At 34.4% G+C, this 24,879-nt stretch overlaps 1 protein-coding gene across 2 annotated transcripts in view; it reads left to right on the forward strand.

Annotated features, from left to right (window-relative positions):
• LOC114273795 (ABC transporter C family member 2) overlaps nt 1-23,451 on the forward strand; it is a 74,418-nt gene extending 50,967 nt beyond the window's left edge. For both annotated transcript variants that reach the window (XM_028215608.2, XM_028215609.2), the window contains exons 16-28: nt 1,073-1,240; nt 3,937-4,077; nt 6,259-6,459; nt 6,750-6,848; nt 6,967-7,119; nt 8,320-8,705; nt 11,482-11,662; nt 11,863-12,186; nt 17,508-18,264; nt 19,372-19,493; nt 22,221-22,466; nt 22,626-23,052; nt 23,209-23,451. In XM_028215608.2, the coding sequence (XP_028071409.2) occupies nt 1,073-1,240; nt 3,937-4,077; nt 6,259-6,459; nt 6,750-6,848; nt 6,967-7,119; nt 8,320-8,705; nt 11,482-11,662; nt 11,863-12,186; nt 17,508-18,264; nt 19,372-19,493; nt 22,221-22,466; nt 22,626-23,052; nt 23,209-23,288 (3,285 nt within the window). In that variant the 3' untranslated portion in view covers nt 23,289-23,451. The remainder of the gene's footprint in view (nt 1-1,072; nt 1,241-3,936; nt 4,078-6,258; nt 6,460-6,749; nt 6,849-6,966; nt 7,120-8,319; nt 8,706-11,481; nt 11,663-11,862; nt 12,187-17,507; nt 18,265-19,371; nt 19,494-22,220; nt 22,467-22,625; nt 23,053-23,208) is intronic.
• Nucleotides 23,452-24,879: the final 1,428 nt, after the last annotated feature.

A 24,879-nucleotide genomic window follows, 5' to 3' on the forward strand; every position in this document is an offset into this window, starting at 1 on the left:
GTCTGGTAGATGGTTTAAACATAAAAAATAAAAATAAATAAAAAATAACCTCTTTTGCAACTATATTCCATAAACTAATCAAGAAAAAAAACAAAGTTAACACTCAAGTGATTAGCTCGATCACTAGAGCTAAGAATATCAATTTCACTTTTATTGAGGGAAAACTTTCTTCTCTATAGTGAAAAGTTTGAGGGCTTGAGGAGAAAATATTTACACCTTTTTATATTTAATATTTAATAAATTTTAGTATAAAATATTTAATTTATTTACTAAATATAAAAATCGAAAATTCGAAATGCTTACGCCTTGATGCCTTAAGGCTTATGCCTTCCCTCATGAAGGGTAAAACGCCGCACGTTACATATTCACCTTTAAAAACTTAAAGAAGGAAGTTATACTAAGGCCTCGTTTAGAATTAAGTAAAAGAGTGAAGGGTAGATGCTAAAATAAAGTATGAACTACAAGTCTCAGCTTTTTCTTTTATAGTACATATACAGGTATATGTACTCATAACATGTATCTGGACACTTAAGGGAGTTATTATTTTATTGGTAATGGAGGGAAGAAAAGGAAATGGTAAACCTATATAAACAAAGAAAGTTTGAGGGAAAAATGGTCCAAGGAAGGTAGAATCACAAGTCACGAACCTACTTTTATACAAGGTATACAAGTTTTCACAGTTTCACCTATATTTTCCTTGTCTGGCTTCCTGAATATTTTTCATTCTGTCCTAAAAATGTGTGTATGTTGCTTTATTTTTGAATGTACAAAATGGAAAATTCGAAGTAACATCCTTTGCTTTCCTATGGTACACTTCACCACAAAATGCGTTGCAAATGCCATAAATGTTTAAGTCTATATACCCAATCTACCCTCTTAGACCCCCATCTAGTGGAGACTAAACTGGGTGTACTTCACTTTTGCTAATGGGAATGTTAGTTGAGCTGTGCCAAAAAGGTCAAGTGATGTGAATTTATTGTTGCTTCTTGAACTGTGCCTTTTCAGTCATGACCCTCATTTTGTGACTAAGGGTGTAATAATTTTCTGCATGCTTTTTTCTCTTCTTTTGCAGTGTAACAGTTTCATACTAAACAGCATTCCAGTTATTGTGATTGTGATTTCGTTTGGGTTGTTCACTTTGCTTGGAGGAGATCTGACACCTGCAAGAGCATTTACATCACTTTCTTTGTTTGCTGTGCTACGGTTTCCACTATTCATGCTTCCCAACATAATAACTCAGGTTCTGACTGTTTCTTAGCTTTCTGACTTTCTGTTATCATCTCACCCTCCGGTGAAATATCTTACTTTTTTATTTTTATTTTTTATTATGCATCCTTATTATTGTTGGAGGGTTATATAATTTGTTTCATGGGAAAGTTTACTTTATGTTAATTTTGTTTATCTCATAACTTGTTATGACAGTTTGATGTTTGTAGCTCACCCCATTCCCCAACTGCTAAAGTTTTTGGGGTAAATGGCTGTTTAACATGTTATCAAACCTTTTTGATTTTGAGAAGTCTTGGGTTCAAGTCTTTGTTCGCATTTGTTCCCCCATTCTGTTTGTCTCTGTGCACTCCAGTAAATTGGTCAATCCGCTCCTTGAAAAGCAAGAGGGGGTTGCATTTAAGGGAAGGTGTGAGAGCTTCATATATATTGTTCAATCCATTTCCTAACGACTTAAGATTTCAGGACAAGTGGTTGTTTAACCCTTGTTAGAAAGGTACACCTTGGAAGAGAGCCATTTTAGATTGGAGTATTTTGTTTCCCAACAATTCTTATTGTTCTTTCTATATGTTGATCTGTCTTTGCAATCAAATTTAAACACCCATGTAGTTAATTCTTGCAACAATAAATTTGATTAAGCATTAATGAAGCTAGCCTTGTTTATTTTTTATTTATTTATTTATTTATTTTTTGTTTGATTTATTTATTATTATTATGAGGGTAAATTACCAATAGGTTCTACTTTTGGGACTTATTATCTAGTAAGTCCTATTGATAAATTCATCAAGTCTTTCTTGTTTTTATGAATAAATTTACAGTGATAAATTTATCATTCAGGACTTGTAGGTAAATAAGTCTAGTTAACAGGGCTAATTGATAATTGCCCTATTATTCATTTATTTTGGTATTTGAAACTGTTTGGTGTCTTGATTCCCTAACTTCACTTCTAACATAGCATTATTGGATGATAAAGTTTTAATGTTTGATGTCTACTAGCGATAGAAAATGCAAGTTATACTGGAGGTGTAACTTATTCTTTTAGAATTAAACCCCTTCAAAACTTTGGTGCTAAACTAGAACATACATAATATTCTTAGCTATTTCTTTTTGGGCTTAACAATTTTATTGTAATTTTTTTGTGATTTGTTATTTTCCCATTTCTTATTCTTGTTAACTCAGCTTGATTCATACAACTTTCGTTGTAGTAGCCATGACTTAATAAGTTGTTCTCGATATATTTCCTTTGAATATGATCTGCCTTTTTCGGACGTAATGATAAGTTTTAGAATTTAGTTTACATGCCTTTTATGGGTGAATTTTAATTTCAAAAAGTTTTATTGAGCTTTTAGTAATTTGTAGGTGTATTTAGTTTTTTTTTTTTTTTTTTTTCCCTCCTTTTTATCTATTGTTGTCAGAGAATCAATTTGGGTTTATGCCTTGTAGGTCAACAATTGAAGGGACCTATCTTTGGAGGAGAGTAATAAAAAAAAAGTATAGAGAAAAGAAAAGAGACATTCATTTGATTTTTATCAATCTTGAGAAAGCATATGATAGAGTGCCTCGGGATATAATCTAGTGGGTGTTAGAGAAGAAAGGAGAGACAAAAGGTTATATTGATGTGATTAGGGATATGAATAAAGGTGTGGTGACCACTATTAGATTGTCTACTAGAGAGACAAGTGAATTTTCAATTATTGTAGGGTTACACTAAGGATCAACTTTAAGTCCTTATCTTTTTGCTTTAGTACGAGAAATATTTAGGATGATGTGCCATGGTGTATTTGTTTTGCAGATGATATCGTGTTAGTGGATGAGATTAGAGAAGGAGTTAATACTAAGTTAGAGACTTGGGGAGAAGCACTTGAATTTAAAGGATTTAGGATAAGCATAACTAAGACAATATATATGGAGTGTAATTTTAGTAATAATAATAATGGAAACAGAGGAGAAGTGAATATTGAGAACCATGAACTGCCTAAGAGTGAATATTTTCGTTATTTAGGATCAATTATCATAACAACTGGGGAGATTGAAGCAGATGTGGGCCATAGAATTAAGGCTGAGTGGCTTAAGTGGCGTAGTGCGTTTGGGGTACTCTGCGATAAACAAATACCCACTAGACTAAAAGAGAAATTCTATAGAACGATTGTTAGACCAATGATGTTTTATGGGTCAGAATGTTAGGCAACAAAGAAACAACATGTAGATAAGATGAGTGTTGCTGAGAGGAGGATGCTAAGTGGAGGTGTGGCAATACTAGAAAAGATAGAGTTAGGAATGAGTATATTCGAGAATGAGTAGGAGTAATATCGATAGAAGATAAGTTAAGAGAGAATACATTGAGATGGTTTGGTCATATACAGTGGAGACCAATAGAAGCAACTGAAGAGATGCAATATAGTGACGGTAGATGGAAGTGTTAGGGGAAGGGATAGACCTAGATTGACGTGGACTAGTATAGTACATGGAGATATGAGCTTTTTAATTTAACTAATGAAATAGCCTTGGATAGAGTCAAGTGGAGAAGAAGGATTCATGTAGCTAACCCCATTTGATGGGACTTAAGGCTTGGTTTGGTTTAGTTTATCTATTGTTGTATACTTTTTTCATGTTTATCCTTTCCTCCATTTATTGGTCAAAACTTTCTTCTTCAAGAAAAATCCTTGTAAAAAATGATGTGTTTTTGCATCTGATGCCATTGTAATTTTACAGGTTGTAAATGCAAATGTCTCCTTAAAACGTCTGGAGGAACTTCTCTTAGCTGAAGAGAGAATTCTTTTACCCAACCCACCCATTGAACCGGGACTTCCGGCCATCTCAATCAAAGACGGATATTTCTCTTGGGATTCAAAGGTCAGCCTCATAACCTTATTGATTTTTACAGATACACACACACATATAATACATGTGTACATAGTCCTATTCTAGGAGTAAGGTCGCTTTTTTATTGATCAATTTAATTTTCCAATTTTTTAAATATGAGCATTTCTTAATAGTTTGCTATCACATGTATGTGAAGCCCTTGTCGAGCTAGTTCAACTTCTTAATTGATAAATATGATATGTGATCTCAACCTTGGAGGAACTCAAATTAAGTGTAATGAAGAAAATGAAATAAAAGAAAAGAAAAGAGGAAGAATAGACATAGACAAGAAAAATGATGTAATACGACATGAAGAGAGATAGCCAGGATATAGGTTCTCTCCCTTATAAATGTATTTATACTGCATATGCAATATCCGATGGATTGTGTGAGAGAGATATATCAGTCTCGCTACAAGTATCTGGCACTTTCCCTTATCCACCAGATCACCAACACACACTACTACTGAGTTAATGATTGTCCTCAATAGGAGTATCCATTGGTCTATAACCTAACATGCCTATTTTTTCAGAAAGATCTAGATGTACTTTATTTGACAGATAATAATGCTCTTATCTAATCTAGAAATTTCAATCCTAAGAGAGTATCGCAATGGACTTAGATTTTTGATCCCAAACTCCTTGGCTAGAAGTATTTTTAGCTGAGGCACTTCCTTCATATCATTACTTGTCAACTATGTCATCCACAGACACAATAAGAACAGTGATCTTATCTCTATCTTGTTTGTTGAACATAGTGTGATTTGCATAGCTTTGCTTATGTCTAAATCTCAGCATAGCGTTAAGAAGTTTGTCAAACTAAGCTTCAGGAAACTGTTTCAATCTATAAATGCCTTTTTCAATTGGTAAACCTTCCCTTCAGTAGACAGATGAAAAACTAGGAGGGATATCCACATCACTTCTTCCAAATCACTGTGAAGAAATGCATTTTTCACATGTAGTTGCTACTAGGGCTAACCTAGATTTGTTGCATTAGAAAGTAGACATACAGTTTGTCTGTCATAGGAGCAAAAGACTTCTGATCCCTTTGCAACCAGCCTTATGCTGTATTTCTCAACTGTTCTATTTGCTCTTTGCTTGATAGTACCAATTTGCAACCCAAGGTTTTTCTCAGTTGGAAGAGTGACTAACATTAAAGTGTCATCCTTGCGCAGAGCTTTTATCTACTCTACCATAGCATCATTCCACTTGGGATTAGTAAGTGCTTTCTCCTATTAAACAGACACATAGCAAAGGACGAAAGGCCTACCCTCTCTATATCTCTAATGCTACCTTGGTCTTCTTTATTGAAGTGCCTACTATCTTCCTAGAGGTCAACAACCAACCACCTCTAACACCTTAAAACCTACACATTCTTTCGTATTCTTCAAGACTCTCAGGTGAGAATTAGCGTGGAGGACGAATTAGTTTGGAAAGGGACCTTGAATGGTTTTTTGTGGGTCTTTTTCTTCTATGATTCCTTGATTAGAGGATGTGTTATGGATTTCCATTGGAAGAGGGTTCGGAGACGTAAGGCTCCTTTCAAGGAAGCCATCCTGACGATGGATAATTTGGATGTGTGAGTAAATTTGTGTGGGAGAACTTAGATTGGTGCTAAATTAAAGGTGAGGGGAGTGTTAATCATCTCATCCTTCACTGTTTAGTAGCTAGGGAGGTGTGGAGGTCTGCGTTCTCGATTTTTGGAGTGGAATGGGTGATGCCTTGCTCAGTCCAGTATTTGTTTGCATCATGGAGTGGTGGTTGTCCGAGAGGTAGATATCTAAGGGCGTGGAAGGGGACTTCTCTTTGCCTCATGTGCTGCTTATGCAGTGAAAGGAATCAGAGATGTTTTGATAATTGTGAGATGTCTAGTTTTGTTTGAAAGGCACTTTGGTTGTCCCCCTGTTTGTTTTATTTATTATTATTTTTTATTTTTTTAATTATTCTTTTGTGGTTTATGGACAATTTTCCATTCTTGTTGCAGGATTTTGTTGATTTTTTGGAAGAGTTGCATGTCCCTGTAGATACTTAGATGGGATTCAATTTGGTCTTTTGGAAGAATGATATTTAATGAAATTGTACTTACTAAAATATATATATATATATTTTTGGTTGAAATGCTACACAATGGTTAACTTCTGCTTATTAATTTTTTATTTTACTTTGAATTCAGGCAGAGAAGCCCACATTGTCAAATATTAATTTGGATATAGCAATGGGTAGCTTGGTAGCTGTTGTTGGAAGTACTGGAGAAGGAAAGACGTCACTCGTATCGGCAATGCTTGGAGAGCTTCCTCCAGTAGCAGATGCAAGCGTTGTTATCAGAGGAACAGTGGCTTATGTCCCACAAGTTTCATGGATTTTCAATTCAACCGTAAGTAAAAAACATGCTTGTTTTATACTGATCTAAGTGTCTAAGCAAAATATCTGCCATTTTAATACTTCCTGGGTTCTATGATTGATCAGAGTCATTGGTGATGGTGCCAAGCCAACATAAGTTATAAATATGTAACCTACATGGTTCAAGTGGAAAATGATCTCTATTTTTGAAACAATTTAGGCAATATAGAGTATGTTGTCCACTTGGTGTTAAGGGCTTTATATCTTATAAGTTTGTGACATTCAATTTCAATATAAGTTTGTGACATTCAATTTCATTTTCAGGTACGTGAGAACATATTATTTGGGTCTGTCTTTGAGTCTGCAAGATATGAGAAGGCAATAGATGTTACTGCATTACAGCATGACCTTGAATTGCTTCCTGTGAGTACAAGTGCAGAGTATTATTACTTCTCTCATGAATGCGCAGTAGTCTTATATTATTATTGATGAGTTGCTTGTAACCTAATGTCTTGTGTGCCTCTCATGCCTTATTTACTAGGGAGGTGATCTTACTGAAATTGGTGAAAGAGGGGTTAATATTAGTGGTGGTCAAAAGCAAAGAGTGTCAATGGCAAGAGCTGTATATTCTAATTCAGATGTTTACATATTTGATGATCCTTTAAGTGCTCTGGATGCTCATGTTGGTCGGCAGGTAATTACTTCGTTTTTAATTAATAATTTTATAATCACTTCAAATCACCTATCATTGTCGCATATAGTTTTTACTTGTTGAGTCTTAATTTTGTAGTATGCTGTTATGTTACAGCCACATTATTCCTTGACCTCTGGGCAATCATTTTTCAGTCAAGTTATTCAGTTTATATATTTAGCGCAAATGCATCATATAGATGAATTTTATAATATATGTGCATGTGTATAGAAATGTCTCTGGTGAGAGATTAAGGTTGCGTTTGGTTCTCTTTTGGAATTTTGATTCCAATCAAAAAATTTCAAAACTCAATTCAAAAATTATTTTCAAAACCATAACCAAACAAACAATTCAAAATTCAAAACCAAACTCTTTTTAAAACTCTATTTAAAAATAAAAATTCAAAATTTTTTTATTTTGGTTTTTAAAATTATTTTTAGAATCGTTATTTGAGTATGGAGTCGTGTTTTGAGTGTTGAGTTTTGAAAAAAGAATTTGTTTAGTAATGAGTTTTGAAAAGAGTTTTGAGTTGTATTTTAAAATTTTTTGAAATTATTTTCTTTTTAATATTTTACAAATTTCTTAATTTAATTTTTTTAAGGTGAATATTTTATATTTTAAATATTTATTTACTTATTTATTTTAATGTGCGCTATATTTCATACATTTGTGTGTTGTATTTTTTAAAAATATTTTAAATATATTTTTTAAATATTAAAAAATTAAAAAAAATTACTTTTTTATTTTATAAATATGTTTTTAACTATTTTAATTTTTTTGTTATGTGTTTGGTTACGATTTGACTGTGGAGTTTTGAAAGTAGTGTAGAGTTTCAACTCAAAATTCAAAAACTCAAAACTCAAAATACAACTCAGAACTCTTTTCAAAATTAAAAAACTATTTTCAAAACACTTTTCAAAACTCATAACCAAACAAATTTTATCTTTTCAAAACTCAACTCACAATTCCACGCTTAAATCACAACTCCGCACTCAAATCATAATTTCAAAACTAAACCAAACGTAGCCTAAGTAAAAACCCTTGTAGAGAGCTACTGGATGACTGATGTTAACTGTTTCTTCGTAAACTGTAATTATGAAATTTTTGCTGCATGAAAGGAGTTGTTGTATGGATGTAGCATAACTTCTTTTTCCTTTTTCTTCACTTTCCTTTGTCATTGACCAGTGTCATTTGCACCTGCAGGTTTTTGAAAAATGCATTAAAGAAGAATTAAGAGGAAAAACAAGAGTTCTAGTCACGAACCAGCTCCATTTTCTTTCACAAGTTGATAGAATTATTCTGGTCCATGAAGGTATGGTGAAAGAGGAAGGAACCTTTGAGTACCTCTCAAATAATGGCGTGCTCTTCCAAAAACTGATGGAAAATGCGGGAAAAATGGAAGAATATGTGGAAGAAAAGGAAGATGATGAAAACGCCAGTCATGAAACCGCAAAGCCTGTTGCTAATGGAATGACCAATGAGTTGCCTAAAGATGCAGCCCAAACAGATAAGAAAAAAGAAGGAAAATCTATTCTTATTAAGCAGGAAGAGAGGGAAACGGGTGTTGTCAGCGGAAAAGTTTTGAAGAGGTAAGGTGGTGAGCAACTTGTCATGTGCACCAAAATGCACTCTCTTGTTTATCTTCTCTTCATCTGCTATAATTTAGACTGATGCCTACAAAAAAATAAAAATAAAAACAAATTGTTTCTTTTGGATTACCAACATGCCCCGGCTTGTTCTAAAGTTTAAACTATTAGCTAAACACGGACAATTGTAAGAAGGTGTTGTGTGTGCTGTACACTTCTTGAGACATGCCGAACACTCATTAAACATGTACTGTTATTTTTTAATTTTTTTTTTTTTTTGATTCTCTAACACGCTTCGAACACTTGGGGAACACAAGTGGCCATCGTTTAGACACGCATAACAAATTATAACTTCGAACAAAATAACTTGGTATACAATGATGAAAGAAAATTAAAGTAAATTTATACCTATTAACCTAGTAAATTGTTAATCCCTCCATTAAACTTTAGAAAATTAGTGTCACATTGCATTTTTTTATTATCTTTGAATGATATATTCATATATATGACATATATCAGATATATAAAACTATATAATTTGAGTGTCCCCCATGTGCCAGGTCCTGCATTTTTCAAAAATTGCTGTGTCATTGTCTTCTCCAATCTTCTATATTGTTATCTTTAGTTTTTAGGTGCTTCATCATTTTGGTAGATACATAGTCGAGTTGTTGTACAGCCCCTTGTGTACTTGCTGCACGTTAGTTTTTGTCAGTTCTGATGAAAGTTTTACTTGCCTAAAAATAGTGATAGCTTTTAGGTTTTTGTTCAGTTTACTGACATAATAGGAATTTGTTAAAGGATGTGCCTTCATATAATGACTTTGTTCATACAATTCCTTTGTCTCTTTATGATGGTGGTATCATTTCACCTTCTCCTGTACTCCTGACCATTCCAAATGCCCATGTGCAACTGGTGGATCAAGCAGTTACAGTGATTGTACTTGGTCTGCTTCAAGAACATAACTAGTCTACATTTATTGGTACTGATTATTTATTTTTTTATTTTTGCTTTGGTAATTATGCAATTAAATGTCATTCCTACATTTTCTTTGGGTTTTTCATTTGACCAATTAATAAATTCAAAATCTATTGCATTAATTTCTTAATGCATCAGCATGAAGTCCTTTCTAGATTCCCCCAGTATGACTCATGACTCATTATTCTGGAACCACCTTTGTATGATATTAGTGTAGCCCCAACAAAATAGCAGTTTCAGCTCTATTTATCTAATCTAAGCAATTTTATTCTGTCCAACTAAGCAATTTAGGCTAACATAATGAAACTTGTCTTTAACAGTCCTATGTCCCAAATTAAAATTACATGACCTTGTTAAAAAAAAATAAAAAAATGCTGAGTCTAAAATATCCCTAATTAAGAGTTAGGCAGCTGACCCACTAAACTAAGTATAGGTTCTGCATAGAAAAACTAGGGTACCGTTTGGTAGAGTTTTAGAATTATGATTTGAGAATAGAGTGTATTTTGAGTTTGTGAGTTTTGAAATTATAATTTGAGTGAGGAAAATTTGTTTGATTATGAGTTTTGAAGAGAGTTTTAAAAAGAGTTTTAAATTGAGTTTGAAAATTTTGATGTGATATATGATATTTTGATTCAAAAACTTACAACTCATAATCAAACACACAATCCAAAATTCTATTCAAAAATCATAAAAAATTTTAAAAAAAAATTCTGAAAATATTTTTTATTTAAAATATAAAAATAATAGGTTCAAAAAAAAAAAAAAAAACTGTTCCGGTCTATAAAACACGGGTACGGGTACGAGTATTGATGCTGGTACGATACAGGTATGTTGATACACTAAAATCCAAAGAAAGTAGGGTACGAGTACGGCTTGGTACGCTTGTAAAAAAAAATATTTTTAATTTAGAGTAATGTAAAAATTAATTAAATGGTTTAATTTGTTCAGATCCAACCTATAATTAACATTTAATGCCAAAAATAAAGGTATGAATCAAAATTAAATGCCAATATATTAAATAACATACTAACTATAGTTTAATTTTAAATCATGTTAAAGTATAAAATTAAAGATAAAATAAAAAAAAGTTTAGGGAAAAGAGTTTTATCTTTGTAGTAGAAAAAAATATTGTTTCAACTGAGGTACGGTACGGCTTGAGTATATACTAGGTACGTCTGGGTACGCCAAAAAAATTGAGAAGAAAAAATTTGGGTTCGTTTTTTGTGTACCCGGTGCGTATGCAGTAGTACCATACGAGGTACCATACGTCGGTAAGTACTCAATACGGGTACAATATGTTTTTCGTAGTACCCATGCTTCATAGGTTCCGGTCAACCGGCCGGACGTCTGGGGGGATGATCGGATAGAAGAGTTTTCAAACGTGGGTGTGGAAATGATTTTTGAAAACTAAAACCAAATGTAGCATTCAAATCAGTGGGTGGAAAATTGATTACAAAGCCCCACCAAACACAGCCTAGATTTCTGACGGAAATAAAAGACGCAAAGTCCCAATGAGAGGACTATGGAGTGATTGTACTAAAGTGACCTTTTAGCTTGGTCTTCCTAAGATGTGCAGTGCCTGAATAACTTATCTACATCTGGTGCATCAGAAACTAGTAAAAAATACCTTAATCTTTTAGTTTCATAATGCAGTGATGGGTGTCAAAATGATGTTTAATATATTAGTAATGCTAGTGGTTAAATTTGTTGATGCAAATATCAAATGCTGTGAGATGTCCGATTCAATTTACTGTGTGATGAAATTGTCTATTGATTTTGTCAATCTCGATATTCTTTTTTGCAGGTATAAGGATGCATTGGGAGGCCTATGCGTAGTTATGATACTCTTCACGTGCTATGTCCTAACAGAAGTTCTACGAATTTCCAGTAGCACATGGTTAAGTACGTGGACAGATCAAAGCAGTTCAACGCGCTACGGGCCTGGTTTTTACAATCTGATTTACGCACTTCTATCATTTGGTCAAGTATGTCTTTCAGTCGGATGTTAATTTGTGTTATTTAGATTTCAAATTAATTGTCATTAAATTTCAATTGACCTGTCCTATGACTGTGACATTAACTCTAATGCTACTGTTTCTTGTATAACTTTGGTGCCTTGATTTAAAATTTTAATGCTGCAAAGAAGACATAATGTCATAGCTGATTATACATTTTTTGGATTCAGGTTATGGTGACTCTGGCAAATTCATTTTGGTTGATCACCTCAAGCCTTTATGCAGCAAAAAGATTGCATGATGCAATGCTTAATGCTATACTACGAGCTCCAATGGTCTTCTTTCACACAAATCCCCTTGGACGGATTATCAACAGATTTGCTAAGGATCTTGGTGACATAGATCGGAATGTTGCAGTGTTTGTGAATATGTTTCTGGGCCAAGTATCACAGCTCTTGTCAACATTTGTGTTGATAGGAATTGTGAGCACCATGTCCTTATGGGCGATACTGCCACTTCTACTTTTGTTTTATGCAGCCTATCTGTACTATCAGGTATGCAACAGTTATTATTTTATTTGTTTGTGTTTTTATGCTTTTCTGAGAACATAACCAGTTTTCACCTCATGCACCCATCAACAAATAGAAAAATAAATAAATAATCTCTACGGTTCGACCCTTGTAACAAATTAAACCCTAACTTCTTAAAATTTTCACTATAAACCTTGAATTGCTAAACTGATAAACCATCTGTTCATCTTTTAAAGTCACTAAAATAGGAAAATTTGCAATACATGTGGGATCATCTCATTCCCTCTTTCTAATTGATGCCTATCCCAACTTCAATTTAACTACTCCAAATCACAAACACCCTTTATGAACCATCTGAACCACCCATCTCAATCCTATCATACACCTAATTACATTGAATCAGCCCCACCTTACCCTTCCCTTACTCACCGTCGCTCCATCCCTTTCCCCTCACTCAATTTGACATATTCAAAGTTTCAAACCACTGCTAGTGCCGACCTATGAAGCATGGACAAGCCAAAATGGAAGCCGTGGGGGTGTCGGATACGGGACACGCCGGGGACACGCCGGAGACACGTACGGGACACTGCATTTGGCGTGTCTCCTTAATTTAATTTATTTTTTTACAGGGGATACGGAAGAGACATTGCGGGGACACGCGTGTCCAAATCTAGACACGCCATGGACACAGCGACACAGCAAGAAGAGTAAAATGAAAGGGAAAACGAGTACAAACCTAGTCAGCGACGATCCAGAGCCCCATTCGACTTTGCCGAGCTGTGTCTCTCGCCTTTGCCTTCTCAGATCTCTCTCTCTCTCTCGCCCCTTTGCCGTCTCGGAGCGCTCTCTCTCTCGCCTTTTTTCTCTCCCTCGCGATCGCGATCCTCTTTCTCCCTCGTGATCGCGATCGTCTCCCTCACTCTCGCTTCTGTCTTGCTTCTGTCTCCCTCTCCCTTTCCCTCTCCCTCTCCCTCGGTTCTCTTCCGTCTTTATCTTCTCGCCTTTTGATTCATCATATATAATATATATAACTATTATATAATAACTATTATATAATAGTTATTGATGTGTTGAAATTCACTAGGAGCATTTTTTAATCCAAATGGCATGACATTCCATTCATAATGACCAAACGGTGTAGTGAATGCAGTTTTGTATCTATCACTAGGATGAATTTGAATTTGCCAAAAACCACTTTTTAAATCAAATTTACTAAAAATAACAACTTGACTAATATATAACAATAATAGTTATTATAATAGTTATTATATAACATATTATAAGATAATATATACTTATACATATTAATAAATAAAAAAAATAAACACATGAATGTAAAACAAATTAAAAAAATTAATTGGAACACATTATTTAAAAAATATAATAAATAAATAAAATAATTAATATGTATTAAAATAAAAATATTTATAAAAAAATCTCCTGCCGTGTCCGTGTCCGTGCTTCATAGGTGCCGACAACACAAACCCATTCATCAATATATATTTATATATGTATCAACTCTGTCATAACCATATATCCCACCACAAAGTGAGATCGATTAGTAACTAGCCAATAGTCATAGACTGCTGAAGGCTTAACTAAACAGACATGTAGTGCTCCTGTAAAATCAAAATTTTGGATATAATTTGATCTGATAACTGAAGTCTTTAAATTCTTTAACCAATTATCCTACCCCATACATTTATAGATGGTGCATAAATAAGTGAGATGAAAACACTAAACTATCACCTATTGCAATTAGAAAGCAAAGTACATATTATCTTTCAAAGCCAACTATATACAATGATCTTGACATCACATTCTTCCTTTAGAAAGCCTAAAGTATGTCATTCTTCCTTCAGTTAAATAAACCCACATGCATATCGCAAAGGAGATCTCAAATATCTGCTACTAGTATACTTGCTATCTCCTATTTGCTGGGACTGACCAACGATGCCATTTATATACTTTCAAATGTAAATAACATAGGATATCCATTCATATCAAATATTTCAATGTAGTTCATAGCATAACATAATTTGAATTCTAAAATAGGGTTCAACACATAACTTTTCTGGAATACTACTCACCTCAAAGTTTATCGGCCTACATGAGTTTAAGCAATACATGTTGGTACACAATTCATTTCAACAAAATTAGAGCAATTTGATTCAATATGGAAATCCATTTCCTTAAACTAATTTGTTTAAGGTATATCTGTTAGATAGCTTGATTAGTTAGTTTTTCGGCCTATTTATGGTCTTGGTTTTGTGTGCGTTGCATCGTCTTGATGCTTTTTTTTTTTAATATAAAACTAGTTTATTTAAAATAAAATAAAAAAAGAAAAGAAAAGAAAAAGAAAAAACCTGTTAGATAGCTGTATATACATTGTTGCGCCCATTTCCTAACAACTTAGTTTTTTGGGAAAATTGGTAACTTAACAATGCCAATGTTCGAAAATGTTGCTTATGTCCTTGCTTGTGTCTCAAAACATGTTAGAGTTAAATTGCGTTTGATTTGGAGTTGAATTGGATGAAGAAAATGAGGTTGAATCCATTTTTGTTCAATTCGAATTGTGCATGCAGCATTGACTCCCTTTAGTAAAACAACCATATCTTTCACTACAAAAATTGAAATCAAGCTTTGTTTTTTGTGTTAGAAACTAGATTCGTATATATGTTTATCAATGGTTTAGGCTGTACAATTTGTTTTTCCCAATTAAAACAGATTTGCACTCAAAGTTGACCTAAAATTGTTGTTTGTGCACACTATGGCATATCTTATTTGTACAGACTTGGATTTAGGGAAAAAATGGAGTCTAAAATAAATGGAATTTTGATGCGACACTGTTACCAATTAGAAACCGGGGTTATTTGCGGATCAAATCAGATCAGAACACTTTTTTCGGCCACCCATCACCTGAAATGATAAGGTCCGTTTGAAGAACATATCAACTGAACTCATCCAAATAGTATTTTGAAATGTCTTCAGGTTGCAAAATAAACTGTCAGCCTTCGGTTTGTATTGCTACTCTTCCATCTTCCTCAACTGAACAGAAACCATAAGGGAAGTAGAAGGGGGGTGGGGGGTTTTAGGGGTGGGAGGGGATGAGGGTTTCGGGAGAGGAAGATAAGAGAGGGAGGGAAGGAAGAATCAGAGGGAGAGAATATATTGTTATCGGGGCTGCGATCTTAGAGCCATCTCCACCATCTCATATACAGGGCATCAGGGTTCAATATTGTTGTCTCCGCTATGAGCTTAGTGTCAGCACCATCTCATATTAGGTAGATACATAGAAGATATTGGTCCAAAAAAATAATGATACGGAGAAGATACAAAGTGAGGAGAGAGAGAGAGGAGACAAAAGGCTCTTTGTGAATGATAAACTGAGAAGCTCTTTAATCAAGAGTGGCATAATAAAAGAGGAGGAATGGCTCTGTAGGTGAAAACATACCTATGAAGCAATTCAAAATTCAAGTAATAAATGTTTACGGTCGGTCCGGTGTTTAATCAGGTCAAATATACCAAATCTGATGTTCTAACAAAGACTCAATTTTTTGAATGATAATAAAGTAGCGAAATCAACTGCGAGATGTTGGTTCAGTTTGGGTCGGTTGGTTTGACCGAGTTGTCTGATTTTTTGAACAGCCCCCTATTAGAAACTTAATTTTTAGAGCTTTAATTTCGACTCTATTTTTTTTTTTTTCAAATTTGAGTTTGTACCAAGGAGATATACCCATTTGATAATGAATGACTTTTTCTAGAAAATAATATATGCAGCTACCAATTTTCGGTCTTCTTTCAGTGCAAATTTATTTTAATTGAGAAAAAAATATTGAACTGGTCTCCATGGCATGCAACTTCACTTTACCAAATGGTCCAAAATATATGTCAAATTTGTCTCCTTATTGTGATTTGCCACTCAAAAATATGTTTTTGGTCCATATTTGTGTAATTTTTTTTTTGTTGTTGTGATTGTGTGAATTTGGTGTCCAATTTCTATTAAATTTATTTTTCGGTTGCAGAGGATGGGGGCCGGGGGTTACGGTAGTGGTGGAGCATGGGGTGAAGGGTTGTGGCAGTGGAGGAGGCGTGGGCTGCTTTCTTGGTGTTTTTGGTGGTGCAAGTGGAGCAGGGATAGGTAGGTAGCGTATTGATGGAGGGTTGGTGGAAGGTGGTGGCACATGAGGGATTGTGGTGCAGCAGATATGGTGTAGTGAAGTGGTGATACAGCGGATTATAAAAGAAAAATAGAAGAAGAAAAAGGGGTGTGAAGGATAGGAAGAGAGAGATTGGTCACGTGAAGATAGAGGAAGGAAAAGAGGGGAAGTAAGATTTTCCTCGTTAAGCAAGCTTAAGGATGGAGACAGAGGATTGCGATTGTTTTCAAGTCCAAAGATTAGCGTTTTATATTGAAAAAATTAAAAAATTAGTGTTAAATTTGTTACAAGGTCAAACTCTAGAGTTTTTGTTTTTATAATTTGCCCCCAAAAAATATTGTCTTGCTCATCATTTTCCAACCTTTTCCTAAATTACTACATCATACAACTTCTCTTGAAGCTTTTATTTCTTAAACTTTACCGTATTACCAGTTATCCCTTTCATCATTCTGATTTCCGCGCACTTGTAAATAAATTTGAACAAGGTTGTAGACTGCTTTCAATTTCATGGAGTGGCCTGGTAAGCTTGACCTTGTTAGACAGCGTGATATACATGTTGGGCCCATTTCTTAAGGCTGTGTTTGGTTGGGAGATTTGGAAATGGAAAGAGAAAGGGAAAGGGAAAAGGTGTGTGAAATTAGGTGAAACGTAGGTATATTTTATTCACATTTTACTTACTTTTTCCCTTTCCATTTTCCTTTCCAAATCCCCAACCAAACACAGCCTAATAGCTTAGGCTTTTGGAAAAATTGTTGACTTAACATGGCATCAGGACTCTGGTTAAGAGAGGTCTTGGGTTCAAGTCTCTCCGTTAGCATTTGGTACTATGTCTCCATTTGGTTTCTTCCTCTTTGTTGGTTGTTTGCTTCTTCTGTTTGGTTATCTATTTCTCTCCATGTACAAGACCGGGTTGCACATGAAGGTAGGTGTTAGATAGCTTGATATATATTGTTTGGCTCATTTCCTAACAGGTTGTTTTTGTGTATGTGTGTTTGTGTGAATAGAAGGTTTGATTTTGTCTTATTCAATTCACAGTTGTCACAAATGGCTATATGTGGTTTCTTCAAATGTGTGATTCATATGCTTTGGGACACCATCTGCTTACCATGTCTACAAGTCCAAATCACTAAGCCCTTGAAAATATTGCTTCTTTTTCTCCCACTTAAGCTTTTTCTTTTCTTGCAGAGTACATCCCGTGAGGTGAAGCGCTTAGATTCTATTACCAGATCTCCAGTGTATGCACAATTTGGAGAAGCATTGAACGGTCTGTCAACTATCCGTGCATACAAAGCATATGATCGAATGGCCAACATTAATGGGAAGTCCATGGACAACAATATCAGATACACTCTTGTGAACATGAGTGCAAACCGCTGGCTTGCAATCCGTCTGGAAACATTAGGAGGCCTCATGATTTGGCTTACAGCAACGTTTGCAGTCATGCAGAATGGAAGAGCAGACAACCAGGAGGCATTTGCTTCTACAATGGGTTTGCTTCTCAGTTATGCTTTAAATATTACAAGTTTATTAACTGGTGTGCTGAGACTTGCAAGTCTGGCTGAGAATAGTTTAAATGCTGTTGAGCGGGTTGGCACCTATATAGATTTGCCTTCTGAGGGTCCATCTATTATTGAGGGCAATCGTCCCCCTCCTGGGTGGCCTTCCTCAGGATCCATTAAATTTGAGAATGTTGTCCTCCGTTATAGACCTGAACTTCCTCCAGTCTTGCATGGTTTGTCCTTCACAGTACCTCCAAGTGACAAAGTGGGAATAGTTGGGAGAACTGGGGCTGGGAAATCTAGCATGCTCAACTCTTTATTTAGGATTGTAGAACTGGAAAGCGGTAGAATCTTGATTGATGGCTATGATATTGCAAAGTTTGGATTGACAGATCTCCGCAAGGTTCTTGGTATAATACCACAAGCACCTGTTCTGTTTTCAGGTATGACTCTCATCAATCGTGAGTTCATTGGAATAGTTACCATTTGTAGTTAGTCAACCTTCTGAATTTTTCTGTGTAACTTGATTTGATATGGTATCATCTTCTCTATCGTTGTACTTGATATGGTTTCCTTTTGAATATGTGTTAATCTTAGTAGGAACTGTAGTATTTTGATGGCTCTAGGCACTCATCAACTAAGCTTGAAATTTGATTCTGTTACTGATTTTTTATTGTTATGCAATGCAACCAAAGTGACAGTTATACTTGGTTGGGAACATGAGGGCGGAGGTTTCTGGAAACTTGGTGTCCAGAAGTATCCAGATCCCATGGATGTCTATACATGCATGAATATATACATGTCATGTATCATGTGTCTGTCCATATTAATAGTTAAAAAAAAATATGACATGAAGCACGAGTGAGAAACTTTGAAAAATATTAAGGTCAATATATTAAGAGTCCGGTACAGGTGCCTTGGATTTTCCTTCCAACTTTATGGGAGTGGATTGGAATTGAATTAGCTCCAACTTTGTCAAATTTTGGATTGAGAACAAGGGGCCACCTGTTTTGGAGGATTGTGTTTGTGAACTATAATATCTTACTGTAGTACCTTACGTGAAAACTCGAAAGGAAGAAAAGACAATATATATAGATATAAATATAATAAAACCTTGTATGTCAACTTCTTCACACCTTCTGTAGTATTCTGCTAACCTCTCTATTTGCATTGTCTGTATGTGTTTTGCCTTAGAGATCACCTGTGATTCTTTTGTATTTATTGTGATGAGAAAAGGTTTGATACCCCTTGTGTTGGCATCATTCTAAGAGATTGGTGAAGAACCTTCTATCATCTTTGCTTCCTCAAATAAAATGAAGCCTATAAACTATTGAGTAGTTTGTATTGATCTTTAGTTACTCCTCAGGTCAAAGCATCCATGCCAAATTATTTATTCCATATAAGTTTCCTTGACAATTGATTTTTAAAATATATATATATATATATATATATCTTTCCAAGTCATTATGATTTTACAAAAATGTTTAAATGATGATTCCTGTATTGTATATGTGATCTTTTTTTCTTTTTTTTTTTTTAAATTTGTTCAGGAACTGTGAGATTTAATCTTGATCCTTTCAGCGAACACAATGATGCTGACCTTTGGGAGGCTTTAGAAAGGGCACACCTGAAAGATGTCATCAGGAGGAATTCTTTGGGGCTGGAAGCTGAGGTATATGCTCATATATTTGCTTCACTGAAGCTTTATAATTTTTGGTTTGGTGTGGCAAATTTCTTCTCAATAGTTATCCATCCATGAATGATGTTAATTGACATGTCGTCCAGATTCTATTGTCTTTCGGTTGTTATGAACTACTGATGAAGTTGCGAAGACATTCTTTCCTTGGAGGTTATGGAGAATTTCTTTACTTGAAAGTTACAGTTGTCAATTGCGGTGGTTTCTTGATATTTAGTTTCCATTTTTGGTCCATCCTTTGCTCTCTACTTGTATGTCATTTGTACACGGTTCGGTAGGGTGGATGAATGGAAGGAAAGATTGAAGAGAAGAGGAGGAAAGCAACGTTTTTTTAAGGGCGAATTACACTAGCAGTTCTTATAGTTTGGGGCTCGTGTTACTTTGGTCCTGACTTTTCAATTGTGACACATTTGACCCTGAATTTTGAATCTTATTCTAAATAAAGACAATTGAAAATATTATCGCTTAATTTCAAGCGCAAAATCATTAATTTGATAAAATATAAACTAATTTGATAAAAATAAATGTCAAAAAAATATTTTTAAATTTAAAAAAAATATTTCTACCCACAAAAGATAAAATTATATAAAATTGATAAATTTTTTAAATATTTATTTATTTATTTATTTTTACCAAATTAATTTTTATTATGTGTTTGGATAATGATTATGTAATGAGTGGTTGTTAGAATTTTAATGTGTAATCGATATATTTAATATATGAAATGTTTTTAGTTTTGGATTTTTTGATTTAATAGATTGGTTTGATAATAATATCAAAGTTGTCGCTATATTTGACTTTTGAAAAAATAGAAACTAATTTAATGAAAATAAAAACGACCACCCATTATATGATCATCATCCAAACACATAATAAAAATTAATTTGGTAAAATAAATAAATAAATGTGTAAAAGATATATCAATTTTACATAATTTTATCTTTAGTATGTAGAAATAATTTTTAAAAATTCAAAAATATTTTTTTGACATTTATTTTTTTCAAATTAGTTTATATTTTATCAAATTGACGATTTTGACCTTGAAATTAAGTAATAGTATCTTCAATTGTCCTTATTTGGAACAAAATTCAAATTTAGGGTCAAATGTATCATAATTGAAAATCAGGAATCAAAGTGACACAAGTCTCAAACTATAGGGACCGTAAGTGTAATTTGTCCTTTTTTTAACCTTTGAAAAGTAGTCTTCTTTACTATGCAAGAAGATAGTTGTGAAAGCATACATCACTTCTTTCTTTCCTTGCTAAACCAAACCAAACCAAACCAAAAAATGGGTAGGCAGCTTCCTTAGAGATACCTTTTCCATCCCCTTTCCCTTTCTTCCATGGTGAGTCAGCGGCTGGAAGTATATTCTTTTAATTGTTCAGCTGAATTATTCTAGAGGAAGAACTTATGCTTGAATAGTCCATGGATTTCCTTGTTTTCTCATTAGACCTCATGGATCTACTGTTGGGGACTGAAAGTCATTCTTGTCTAATGCATAATGTAGACCACAGAAGGTGCACTATTTTCTGTGCCTCCCCCTTTTTTTGGGTAATCCTTGATTCTTTTTGCTAAGTTTGGTCTGTTGGAGTTGGGCATTTATTTCAATAATATCTTATATCTTCTACACAGTTGGGAATTTTATGTGGCATTATATATTTTACACTTTTTTTTTTTTATTTATTTCCTAATAGATGATAGTCTTTGATGTGCTCAATCCTATGTATAGATATTTTTATAATTCAGATATCCGTGAGAAATAAGGACGCATGCGGAAGAGAAGTGTTTACTAGGCAATGTTTGGTTTGTTAAAAAATTATTTTCAAGCTCCTGATAATTGTTATTCTTTATTTAAAAGAAACTTTAGTCAAGTGAGTTAAGCATTTGTTTGGGACCTATGCTCATCTTGATTGAGAGTGTTAGAGATAATAAACATTCAACCCTATCGTTAGGTGCTGGAATATCTAGTAATTTTCATTTTTTGTATTTACTTCCAATATTTTTAATGAAATACTCCAGATCTAGAATGATTTAATTTTGCTGATACCTGCCACTGTGTTTTGCATCTCTGCATCTATTTTCATGGGTTAGTCTTGACTGGAAAAATAGCACAAGCAAGTTATTGATAAACAAATATAGGGGCATTACTCAATGCTAGTCCTGCAAGTGTTGGATGTTGGGAGAAGTAGACTGTTACGAATAAATCCTCAGTATTATTTGCGCAAAGTGGTTGCCATTGAACTCAAGTTTGAGTTCTCATGCTTGGCAGCTTGAGCTTTTAGGATTGGGCCAGGTAATGACCCCTTGTTAACAATATTAACAGAGATAGTCTTCGATATGCTTTTCACTCAAATGTTTTGAAAACAGCTTCTTCCTGTAATTTTCAAAACTCGTTTGTATATAATAAGATGCAGCAAAAAGAATTTGGATGAAATATGTTTGATTAAGACAGGATTTATTTTAGCGTAGTTAAATTGTTTCTCTTATTAATTTGGATATGAACTGACCGATCATGTTGAAAAACTTTTGCTAAACTTAATTTCATCATCAATTTAGCCCTAAAAATACTGATCATACATCATGATCAGTATAGTTTACATGGATTTATTAGACAATAAATGCAGGTCAGCTATGTATAAACTCTTATGCTTCAAAACTTCAAAGAACTTTTAACTAGACTAATTCTCATTGTGGTGTGTCCAGGTCTCAGAGGCAGGGGAAAATTTCAGTGTTGGACAGAGGCAGCTGTTAAGTCTTGCTCGTGCATTGCTTCGCAGATCAAAGATTCTTGTTCTTGACGAAGCAACTGCTGCTGTTGATGTTAGAACTGATGCTCTTATTCAGAAGACAATTCGAGAAGAATTCAAATCATGTACAATGCTCATTATTGCACACCGTCTTAATACCATCATTGACTGTGACCGAATTATTCTGCTCGAAGCTGGTCGGGTATGTTTTACTTCGTCGTTCCCTCGCATTGTCTTGGAAGTTTACCCAATTTAGATTCACATTATGGTATCCATCAAAAGACTTATAAATTGATGATTGATCTTTGGTTTAGTGTGACTCTGTTGATTTGTTATTTGTGTTTCTGTGCCTTACGTCCAGGTTCTAGAATATGCAACCCCTGAGGAGCTGCTGCAAAATGATGAGAGTGCTTTCTCTAAGATGGTTCAGAGTACTGGTGCCGCAAATGCTCAGTATTTGCGCAGCTTAGTACTCAGTGGGGAAGGAGAGAACAAAGTGAAGAGAGAAGAGAGCTGGCAATCAGATGGGCAGAGAAGATGGCTTGCCTCTTCTCGTTGGGCTGCAGCTGCCCAGTATGCTCTTGCTGTCAGCCTCACTTCGTCGCAGAATGACCTTATACAGTTGGAAATTGCAGATGAGAGCAATATTCTCACAAAAACAAAAGATGCAGTTATAACTCTGCAGGGAGTTTTGGAGGGGAAGCATGACAAGTTCATTGAAGAGACCCTTAATCAGTACCAGGTTCCTAGCGATAGATGGTGGTCATCTCTCTACAAAATGGTTGAAGGTACAAATTAAATATCCTCAGATACATTAACCATTTTAGTAAAACCTTAGAAATAATATTTATTTTCCTGGTGCTATTAAAAATTGAAATTGAGAATTTACTGAATAACTTTTTAATGATTTTTCCTGACTAAAATTTGTTTTTATTTATGTTTAGGTCTTGCAGTGATGAGCAGGCTGGCTCGAAACAGGCTATTTGAAGATAGAACAATTGACTGGGACCGTGTTGACTTGTAGAGAGAGAGAGAGAGAGAGAGAAAGAAGTGCCTCGCTCGTTCCAAGTTGCAACATTTTGATATTTAATTATAAGCTGCTTGCACCTTCCTTTTCAAAGATTGTACTGCTATTGCATGTTCTACCCTCTGATTTAGAATAACATAATGTCCAGTTTTGCAGTAAATTGGTTCGCTTGTCTGGGTAGTCGGTGATGTCTGATTTGCAGTGCTGTTTTTGAACTCTAATTCACTGCCTTTACAAAGCTGTTTGGATTCATTCCCAAATGGGAAATTTAACATTGGTACGAGTAGTTTTTTAATGAGTTTATTATTCAAGGAGGTTTGCAGATTTTGAGGGTAAAAACTTGAGTGGACAGAGACAGGACGAGCAAAATAAAAGCTTTTTTGAAATGTATAGGAAGCAGATTTCATTAGACTTATAATGTTGTAGTTGGAGAGAGAGAGAGAGAGAGGGTCCATGCAAGTTTTGCATTCTTCATATAATGAGCTATTGCAGGCAGGACATTAACTCTTACAACTTTGATTGTTATCACAGCCTTGAAGAAGGCTTGATTGTGCTACAAGGTGACATTTAATTTTTGCATGACTGAATGGTGATATCCTAAAGCTTATTTTTTGTTAAGCAAAATTGAGATGAAAATATAGAGTTGGTGAAGCAAAATAAAATGGAACAGAGTATGCCAACTCTCTCTCTCTCTCTCTCTATATATATATATATATATATATATATTACTTCGAAATATTTCAGTATGTATAGAATAACAATATGAGACTGGGGATTATGTATTGATTTTTGGCTTAGTATGTACATATATACTATGCGCAATTGGTTAATAAAAAAGGAATGCAAGTCCGATACTCTTCTCATTAAAAACAATTCAAACAACATTTTTGCAAATCAGTCAATAAAACAATTTTGAAATCGAATCTCATGAGTTGTACAACTAAAATTCCTTAATGCTCTGACATTCTGTGCTTGAGACGGCAACTGGTATTGATACTGACTAATGATAGAATCTGAATGAGATAGTGTCGAACATCGATGTGAAGTTGCCTATGTATCTTGAATATGGCAACCAAGCCATTCGTAATTAAGGAAAGGTTCACTTGGGTGTTAACTCTCTTCTTTTGCGCTCTTTACCTTTGCCAAAGTTGCCTTGTAGGTTTTCAACCTCGTGAGATTTCATTATTTTATTTTTCATTTTTCATGTTCTAAATTTTGCTTGGGCCACCCTTTCGAATTTTCAGCTCAACGAGCTTTCTCAAGGGTTATATTTCTTCAATTTGTCTAAGTTAACAGCTTGCATGGATTCTATCCCATCCAAATCCATCAAAATGATTGCTCATTCTGTCATGATCTTCTCGATAATGTACAGTCCTATCCAATTTTTCCCAAGGTTCATGTATAGGAGCTCGGTTCTCCATGAGCACTAAATCTCCCTCTTTCAGATTCCTAGCCTTTATTTTCTTGTCGAATGCTCAAGCAATCATGCGCTGATAACCTTGAACATGATACAAGCTTGAAGTCTTCTCTCGTTGAATAGTATCTGTTCTTCAAATTTGCTTTTTTGCCACTTAGGTCTTATTTGGGG

Source organism: Camellia sinensis, chromosome 9 (assembly GCF_055761805.1).
Source record: "Camellia sinensis isolate YWXY chromosome 9, ASM5576180v1, whole genome shotgun sequence".
Classification (NCBI taxonomy): domain Eukaryota; kingdom Viridiplantae; phylum Streptophyta; class Magnoliopsida; order Ericales; family Theaceae; genus Camellia; species Camellia sinensis.